Source organism: Nicotiana tabacum, chromosome 10 (assembly GCF_000715075.1).
Source record: "Nicotiana tabacum cultivar K326 chromosome 10, ASM71507v2, whole genome shotgun sequence".
Classification (NCBI taxonomy): domain Eukaryota; kingdom Viridiplantae; phylum Streptophyta; class Magnoliopsida; order Solanales; family Solanaceae; genus Nicotiana; species Nicotiana tabacum.
The window spans coordinates 144,887,390-144,897,311 of record NC_134089.1 but is presented as its reverse complement, the minus strand read 5'-3'; the positions used below and the strand labels follow the sequence as shown (position 1 = coordinate 144,897,311).

The 9,922-nt window shown below is 35.8% G+C and overlaps 2 protein-coding genes across 2 annotated transcripts; both read right to left on the bottom strand.

Annotated features, from left to right (window-relative positions):
- Nucleotides 1–5,639: 5,639 nt before the first annotated feature.
- Nucleotides 5,640–7,171, bottom strand: LOC107806427 (MYB-like transcription factor ETC3). Its single transcript, XM_016630582.2, has 3 exons — nt 6,991–7,171; nt 6,310–6,397; nt 5,640–6,209 (listed from the first exon to the last, which is right to left on the bottom strand). The coding sequence occupies exons 1-3, from the start codon at nt 7,040–7,042 to the stop codon at nt 6,071–6,073; spliced, it is 279 nt and encodes a 92-aa protein (XP_016486068.1). The 5' UTR covers nt 7,043–7,171; the 3' UTR covers nt 5,640–6,070.
- A 1,125-nt stretch (nt 7,172–8,296) lies between these two features.
- LOC107806426 (polyubiquitin) lies at nt 8,297–9,067 on the bottom strand. Its single transcript, XM_016630581.1, has one exon. It carries the CDS (start codon nt 9,065–9,067, stop codon nt 8,297–8,299), a length of 771 nt encoding a protein of 256 aa, XP_016486067.1.
- Between the last annotated feature and the right edge of the window lie 855 nt (nt 9,068–9,922).

Sequence of the window (9,922 nt, the reverse complement as noted above, 5' to 3'; positions counted from 1 at the left end):
CAATTATATACTCTTAGAGGCTTGTAGACATATGTCACGTATATGGATAATTTGTATGCCCATGCCGGCCTATGTTTAGTGTATGATTGATCATTTTGGTCTTGTAGGCCAATATGTCATATGTATAAGTTTGGATTACATGTTGGGGTGTCCAATGTCAAGTATTTCCTCATGTTTTATTCTATTTATCTCACGACATCCTCTATGGCACATTTACCTATAATAGTATAATACAAAAGAAACGTTACGTAGGTACTCTGTTGAGTAAGGTACCGGGTACCCGTTGCGGCCCATCGGTTTGGGTCGTGATAAAAGTAGTATCAGAGCCTAGTATGGTCGAGCGCCTATAAGCGAGCCTACTATGGTAGAGCAGTTACCTATGAGCGACCCTACTACGGCAGAGCAGTTACACATATCGAGCCTTATAGGGTCGGACAACTATTCTACTTACTATATTGAGAGAGTTGAATCAATATCAATAGGTAAGCATATTTTTAGATTATCTTTAACTCTTAGTTACTTTCGGTTATTATATTATCAATTCAGTTTCAGCTTTCAGTTATTCTTTTGCCTTACATACTCGGTACATTATTTCATACTAGTGTCCCTTTTGCTGAGGATGTTGCATTTCATGCTTGCAGGTCATAATAGACAGCTGGATAGATCTTCCCAGTAGACAGAGTCAAACATCAGCTTGGTTGGTACGTTCCACTTTCCCGGAGTTACCAGGTCTATACCTTGGAGAATATTTTATATATATAGGTTTGATGGGCAGGTCGAGGCCCTGTCCCGATCATGATATTGTTCAGTTATCTCTAGAGGCTTGTAGACAACTCCTATATATTTTGGTCTATCAGTAGACGTTCATGGAGGCCTCATCAACCTGCACAGTTATACATATATATGAGCCTTTGGGTATGTTTACCCCTCAGATAAGATTGATGAGATTGATGATATTTTAAGATGATTCAGAGTATGGCCTCATCGGCATAAGTTAAGGGTTACCCCTCCAGAGTTCATAGTTACAGAATGGTACGCTCGGGCCGAGTATGGCATCGGGTGATCGTGGCGGCCCATCGGTTTGAGTCGTAACAAAAGTGGTATCAGAGCAGTTCTGTCCTAGGGAGTCTACAATCTGCGTCTAGTAGATCTTGTTTATAGGTGTGTTGTGCACTACACTTATAAGCAAGAGGCTACAGGGCATTTAGGACTGTCACTCTTTCTTCTCACTCTAGATCGTGTGGTAGAGCTCAGTTGTAAGAACACAATTTCCTAAACCCTATCTTATTCATAATACAATGATGCCTACATTTAGAAAGATGGTTTGTAAGGGATTTCACGTTGATACACTCAAATTACACTTTAATTAAATAGTGTAAGGCGGTCGATGTCAAATATAATAATCCAAAAAGGTTGAGGTCGAATCCCACAAGGAATAGGCGTAAAAAGGTTACTCGAGTAGTGTGCTACTTGACTTAGGTTGTAATTCTATTTCGTTAATAGTAACAAGATAATGATATGATACTGATTTGAAGAAATAACTAATTGTAACGTTGAGAATGTAAATAATTTGATTAAGGAAACCAAGGGTGTGTCCCCTTCAATAAAATGTAATGCTATCGGTGTTAATATAACATATTTCTAATGGAAGGTTCTTTAGATATGCAAATGATTTCTAAATGACTACCCAATATTTTTCAATAGTTGGCTAGTATTTCCTCTTTATGATTTTTCCAAATATAAAAGAGTTGCTATTAAGAGCAATCAATTTATGCCAAATAAAACCACTTATTCCTAAGCGATTCTATTAAACAAGGTTTAAAACCTTGAGTCTTTGATATTTACTTCTACCAAACCCCAACTCACTTTTCCAAGTAATGAAAGAGTTTAATGGCACTTGTTAATGTTTGCAACCACCAACAATAAATGATGAATGAGAAATAAATATATATCAACCAACCATTATATATATAGTCAACGTTAAACACTCATTAACATAACACCCATTTAGGGTCCCCGACCTTCAATTTTACGAGCAACGGTGGATTTGACAGGTATGCCTTCAGGTTTTTGAGCGCTTGTTGACATTCTTCGTACCATTCAAACTGGTCTTGCTTTTTAAGAGCCAAAAAGTATTTAAAACATTTTTCTGATGACTTGGAAATAAATCTTCTCAAGGCTGCAATTCTTCCCGTTAGTCTCTGCACCTCTTTCTTATTTGTAAGCATGTCAGGAATTTCTTCAATGGCTTTAATCTGTGCGGGATTTACTTCAATACCACGGTTAGAAACAAGAAAACCCAAAAACTTACCTGATGAAACGCCGAATGCACATTTCTCGGGATTTAGCTTCATATTGAATTTTCATAAGATCTGAAATGTATCAGACAAATGTGATATATGATCTCCTGATTGTTGAGATTTGACAAGCATATCATCTATGTAGACTTCCAGAGTTTTTCCTAAATGTTCTTGGAACATTTTAGTCACCAATCTTTGATACGTGGCACCAGCGATTCTGAGACCAAAGGGCAACACTTTATAACAATAAGTCCCCTTGTATGTTATAAATGAAGTCTTTTCTTCATCTAGGGGATCCATTTTGATCTGATTATACCTTGAATACGCATCTAAAAATCTTAACAACTCATGTCTTGCAGTAGCATCAATTAGTTGATCTATATGTAGTAATGGAAAAGAATCTTTAGGACATGCTTTGTTAAGGTTGGTGTAATCTACACAAACTCGCCATTTGCCATTTTTTTCGGTACCACTACAGTATTGGCTAACCAATTAGGATACTTTACCTCTCGAAAAGACCCAATTTTTAATAGTTTTTGAACCTCATCTTGAATCACCTGATTTTTGAAAGTCACATGCTTTCTCTTCTTTTGCTTGACAGGCGGATACGATGGATCTTCATTTAACTTGTGAGTCATTTCTTCCGGGGGTATTCCTGTCATATCAGAAAGGGACCAGGTAAAATAATCCACGTTAGTTTTTAAAAATTCAATCAACTTACCTTTCATGTCCTGGCTTAAGTTGGCCCCAATGTAGACTTTCCTTTCAGGCCATTATGCAAATAACACTACAGCCTCCAGTTCTTCAATTGTTGTTTTGATATTTTCATTTTCTTCTGGTTCTTGAATGGAATCGGGCCTTGAGTCTACATCTGTTCGTCTTTGTTCAATTGAGGCTTGTGTCGTGGTATCCTCAACTGGATTCTGTAATTGCTACTTTTTTCGTTTTTCGTACTTGAATCTGATATAGAATTGATGCTCCTGGAAGTTTGTTGATCCCCACGGATTTGACGTATTCCCTATGGTGATGGGAATTTAACAACTTGATGTAAGGTAGATGGAACAACATCCATCTCGTGAATCCAGGGTCTCCCGAGAATCATATTGTAAGTCATTTCCATCTCCACAACCTGAAGTTTCGTATCTTTGACAACCCTTTCTGCGAAGGTTGTAAGTGTTACCTCACCTTTTGTCACAACGCTTGAATTGTCGAATCCAGACAAAGTATGTGCCTTAGATACTAGCTTATCTTCAGCTTGCATCTCGTTTAGTACTCTTAGCAAAATAATGTTCACGGAACTACCTAGATCAATCAAAACTCGTTTCACATTAGTATCATGTACAAGTAGAGAGATTACCAGTGCATTGTTGTGAGGAGTTAATACGTCGTCCGCATCTGCATCATCAAATGTAATACTTTCTTCCTCCAAAACATGTCGAACCCTCTTCCCGTGGGTAATTGTAACTTTAGAAACTTTATTGGCCACCATATATGTCACGCCGTTGATTTCCTCGCCCCCACTTATAACATTAACGGTCCTTTTCGGAGAAGGAGGTTTAGGGGGCTCTTGCATGTTCTTCATGTATGCTTGCTTACCTTTTTCACTAAATAATTCAGTAAGATACCCTTGCTTTAATAGATGGTCAACTTGACCTTGTAACAATCTACAATCTACCGTTTTATGACTATGTTCATTGTGAAATTCACACCAGTGATCAGGATTGCGCCTGTTTGGATTTGATCTCATTTCTTTTGGCCACCGCACCTTATCACCCATGCTTCTTAATACAGCTACTAGCTCAGAAGTGCTTACATTAAAATTATAACCTCCAAATCTTTCCTTCAAGTTCCTATCATCATCTCGCGTCTCTCACGTGTTTAGATCATTTCCAAATATCGATGATGAACCCGACTCTCTATTCCTTGATCTATGATCAAACCTTGAATTATCCTGCTTTGATCGTGAGGCTTTTCCTGCTGGGCCCATGTATGGTTCGTATCTATTTTTTACCTGACCTTTTTCGATTTCTGCTCGTCTCGAATTCACCTTCTCCTCTGTCTGTGATCGGGAGATAGTATCTTCTTCTATCCTTAGCTTCGTGTTGTATCTGTTGTAAACATCATTCCAGGTTGTTGCTGGAAATTCCCGCAGACTTTCCTTGAGTCATCTCGTGGCTTCCGAGCTTTTCTCATTCAAATTACTGGCAAAAGCCATAGCTGCCCAGTTATCAGGTACGCGCGGTAACATCATCCTTTCACGCTGGAACCTATCCACGAACTCCCTAAGCAACTCTGAATATCCTTTCTTGATTTTGAAAATATCTTCCATTCTTTTTTTCAACTTTTTGAGCCCCCGAATGTGCTTTGATAAATGAATATGCAAGCTCAGTAAAAGAATTTATAGGATTTTCGGATAAGAGGGAATACCAAGTTAATGCTCCCTTGGTGAGTATTTTACCGAATTTCTTGGCCAATACTGACTCAATTTCCTATTTGATTAAATTGTTGCCTTTCACACCAGTTGTGAATGCAGTCACGTGGTCTCGTGGATCAGTTGTGCTATCATACTTTGGAATATCAGGCATCTTAAACTTCTTCGGGATCAACAACGAAGCAGCACTAGGCTTCCATGGTTGTTGTGAGTATTTATCCATGTTTATTCCTTTGATTACAGGTGGTACTCCCGGTATTTGCTCTATGCGATCGCTTTGCTCCTTGAGCTGCTTCTGCAAGGTTAGAACTAAATTTTGTAAATCAGAATTAACTATGTTACCTGGTTCGCCATCACGAGACTCGTTGGGAGTTCCACCAATGCTTGAATTAACGAGCCCAGAACGTGGATTTTCCAAAGTATTCTGATTCGGAGTTGGTGTTGGTGGAGCAACTAGTAACTGGCTAGTAAAAGCTCGAAGAGCATTACTGACTTGTTGAGCAATTAGATTCTTCAGAGCATCATCGAGTGCTTGTTCGTTCGCAACTCCAGTATTTTGATTTGCCTCAAATCCGTTTTGGTTCGCAATCCCGTTGTTTGTTTCAGAGCCATCTGGAGTTCCTTCTCGTGACTGACGTTGTGAATCACGTGGTAAGGAAAGTGGGGTCCTGTCACCCATATCATTCTCCTGATTTTGAGGATCTTGTTGGTTGTTGTCGTTGTTATTTGACATGGTAAGTTTTTTGATGAAAGAATTGACTAAGAAAGCAAACGATTATTAGATTCCCGGTAACGGAACCAATTTGTTTAACCAAAAATTGAGATTTCGATCAAAGCTTATTTTAGAAGAACTCGGGTTACTGATAATCAAATAGAAATAAGAATAATTGATAAATAGTAGATGAATATAATGCAAAGTAAACAATATATTTCAATAGTATTTCGTGTTCTTACAAATGATCAGTCTTCTCCTTTTATAGCTATCTCTAGGTAATACGTTTTGTTTCTACCATAACAGAGCCATTATTGACAATTAATGGCATTTAATGGCCTTTAATGTAACGTTACAATTAGTAATCATATTTGATTCATTACAGATTCCTTAACGTTTTCCATATTTAATGCCCAATGATACGTATCTAAACCTCATTTACTATCAAATTCATTCTCTTTAATCATAAAGAGATTCGAGCGTCTCTTTGAATATCTGCATGTGCCTGTTGAAGCTCGTGTCTCTTTGATTATTCTTTGTCACCTATCCTTCTTTGACTGATCCACGTGTCATGACGTGTCATCTTATAATAACTTCCATATATGAACTTAATTTTTCCCAATACAATCATTGTAAGTTGTTTTCAAGCTTTCGTGTTTCTTCATTAATGGAGGATGCTGGCTTGTGGATTACGTATCTCGTGTTGCAGTACTTCTCAATTTCTTCAGGAGTTCTTCCTGGGATTCTTCCAGCTATTAATGACCACCTAAGGGACCATAATAATTTTTAATTGAAGAACTGGAAAAATTACAAGTTATAGAAAAGAAGAAAATAAGAAAACACACAGAGAGAGATTACGTACGTACCTTTTCCCAACCAAGTTAAACATTTTAGCAATGAGCATTTCCTCCTCTTCTGAAAATTCAAGTTTAGAGGTTTCTTCGGTGGTTGTCTCTACATGCAAAAGAGCATGAATTCATAAGTATCATTTTCATCTGTCATATTCACAAGAGGAATATGTAGTATTTTTTTAATCCAAAAGTATAGCAAAGGCTGAATATTTGTTATTTGTGGCATTAGAGTATAGTTACCCATCGGTGAACGGATCATATCATAAGGTTGCTCTAAACCTCTAATTAAGCTGAACAGCTTTTTTTTCTCTTCTTTTTTTCCCTCTGTTCTTGTTGTATTTTTGCTCAGATTTATTACAACAACAAACTCAATGTAATTTCACAAATAAGGTGATAATGTGTACACAGACGACGTTTCGCTCAGATTTATATATCTCCTAATCACTACATAATGAAAAGTATATGAGATCCAATAAAAATAAAAGTTGTATTAAGATTGTAACAGAGAATATGAACCTAATACTTATATACTCGATCGAGCTAGCGCCCTCTCTCCTCTCAAACGATAATGAAAATACGTAAGTAGTATAATAGTGGGTAGTGCTCTAAATTCCTTAAAATAAAGTGACAAGCAGAAAGAGAAACATCGCATTTTAATTTGCTAGAAAAACAATTATACTATGAATAATAAGTTACCAGCTGAGACGACGAAGGTATTATCTGATGTGCTGGATTGTTCATCTGCCATTAGAATAGCTAGAAGTTGATTTACAATGGAGGAGTAAAGAAGAGTAGAAATAACAAGCTTGAATAGGTATATTATGTATAAATAGAAGAGCAAAAAGAATCTAAAAGTAGGGGTCCTCGTGGGTGGTTCTGATTTTGCAATAGACTGAGAGTTCAGTGAATTAAAAAAAGACAAAAATAAGAATGGTAGTTACAGAAAAATGTGTGGTGGTCCAAAAAATTTGGGTAGGTGGATACATAAAATCGAAGGGTTAGTTGGAAATTCGTTGTGTAGATTTTCACCAAACAAAAAGCGTTACTACTAGCTACTAGCTAGTTCTCATTGTTAGAATTATTTTTGGTTTGACTTAACTTTTTGATTTACAAGACGAGCTAAAACACAACTTAATACCCCTTAGCATTTTGACGTGTCAAGCAAATATTGGTGCGTGCCATCACTTCCTATGTTGAAAGTGAACATGGCCTAAAAAGCGTGTAATAATATTATTTAAAAGTTATACAAGGGGGTCATAAAACTCCCGCAAAGCAGAAGAGTGCATCTCGTAAAGTGCGACAACCTCAATGGCTAATTATGTATTATCCCAAAGTCAAAAACCAAAAGTTGAGTATTACCCTAATTTTTTTCTCAATCATGAATCCGAGCTTACTACTTGAATCGCGAAAGACGCTTTTTCTCACTATCTATTCAATTCCAACTTTATGCTCACTTATGAAATCAAGCTAATAAGGCCAAAATCACAGCTTATGACTTTTAGATTAAAAGCTAGTATTTTTTAAAAGCCAATCCAAACATTCTCTATTAATAGCTTAAACTTTTGATAAAATGGTCATATGTATAAACACGTAAAGAGATTGGATTGTACTCATTAGAGATTATGACTATGTAAAGAGATGATGAAATATTGTATGTTGTATTAGATACCGGTTTGTATTTAAATACTAGTCTTTCAAAGAGTATTCCTTGTTTCAGGAGACTTATTTAAATCTAAACACAGTCAAAACTAACTAAATGATAACTCTAATCTATAAGATAAATCTAATATCTATCTAATATAAAGGAAAAACACAAACGACAAATACTAATTCTAAATGATATTACTATCTGTTAACAAGAACAGATTATGCCAATAATACACTTCAACAAGTTACCTTTCAACATAATGACATAGACCATTAGCCATATACTAATATGCATAAATATAAAGTCAAGAAATAGTGATTTTTTTTATTTTGCTAACTAACATAAGCTGTTTTCTCAACATGCTTCCCTACTAACAGACCCTTTAAAAACATAGACGAAATCCCCATTTTCAACACCATGCCAACGAAGACTACAACTATCCCTCATAATCCTTTGTTTGTGAATGAAAATATAATCATCCATAGGCAGAATTGTTCGATCTAATAATAGTTGTCTCAAATCATTAACAGTACCCAAATCACTCATTTCCACTGGAATTTTTGCTGCATTTAGCAAACTAGATGAAGTTTGCACCACTAGGTTCAGTCCTCTTGAAGGTGGATCAGTAACCATTCGTGACACAGTCTTTAAAAACACAATTATTTCTGAAAATTCTTGAACCCCATATTCAATTAAACTCCGATAATCATCGTTTAATTCATTTCCAGAAAAGTAAAGAGCCATTCTCCTTATTGGGGTCCCATCAACTATGTGAATTTTTTCTTTTAGGCTTCGAACAGTTTCAGTCCTGTCAATGTCTATGTTGATTTTTCTAGCTGAAATTTTCACAATAATTTGGAAATTTTCAATCTGTTGTACGGATGTTTCTGCAATAGTATTACTATTTTGGAATATGGTTAGACGGATTTTTGTACCTTGAGTACTTATAGGATAATCTTGGATGTATAGTCCATCCAATAATTCAAATCCAAAAACTGAGAGATTTTGGGAAGCCACTGGCACACCTAAGAGGTTTTCTATTTTTTGTTTGGTTTCAAGAATTGACTCTTGTGGGCTAACTTCCATAGAAAATTCACTTTCACCCATAACAATGGTGATATTCATCATTGTACGAGATGATTCTTGAAAATAAATTAAAGTGATTGGAGAAAAATACAAAATATATGAGAGTGCATGTGTTGTGTATTTGAGTTGTTGAAGGATGAAATATATAACGAAAGATCACTTAAGAAGAATGAGAATTATTTTTGCATGTCTTATCGCGCGAAGAGAGTTTATATTATGTGCATTGCCAGAGTATAAAAATTTTATACCATCAGATTAATTTGATTTTTCAGCAATATATACATCTTGATGGTAAGCTTGAAATGATAACCTGAAAAATAGAATAATAATATGTTGTCTATAACTTAAATCCTATCGAAACTCTATTCAATTGTAGTGCATTACTTATTGACATCAAGCATGCGTAAATATAGACATGCAAAATTTACCTACACGCCAGGTAAATGCAGCCCTTCATGTATGTTCACAAATATTTCCTGACTTGTCAAATTGCAGAAGTCATGTTAGAAAATGGTTTTGACCACTATTTAGAGAAATTTCCTAAGGTAATTACTAATTATCCTATCATTAATTGTTTGGGGTCAGAGAAAATAAGATATCACAATAGATACTCCTATTAATTAAAGTAATGGAAGGAAATTTATTAAAACACTATGTCACAATCCGTTTTCGTTCCACTGACTCAATCAAGTGGACTTGTAAGTGATTAAAAAATAAATATGCTTGCTTTTAATTTTCAAAGGATTTTAGGAGTGAAGAAAATCCTAAAATCTTGCAGAGGATTCCACTTGATGAGAGGAGAAATTGACATGTAGATAAAACCCGGTCCTCATATTGGACCGTTAACAGTGAAAATAGCTAGAGTTGTTGAAACGGGCTAGTTCAGCCCAGCTC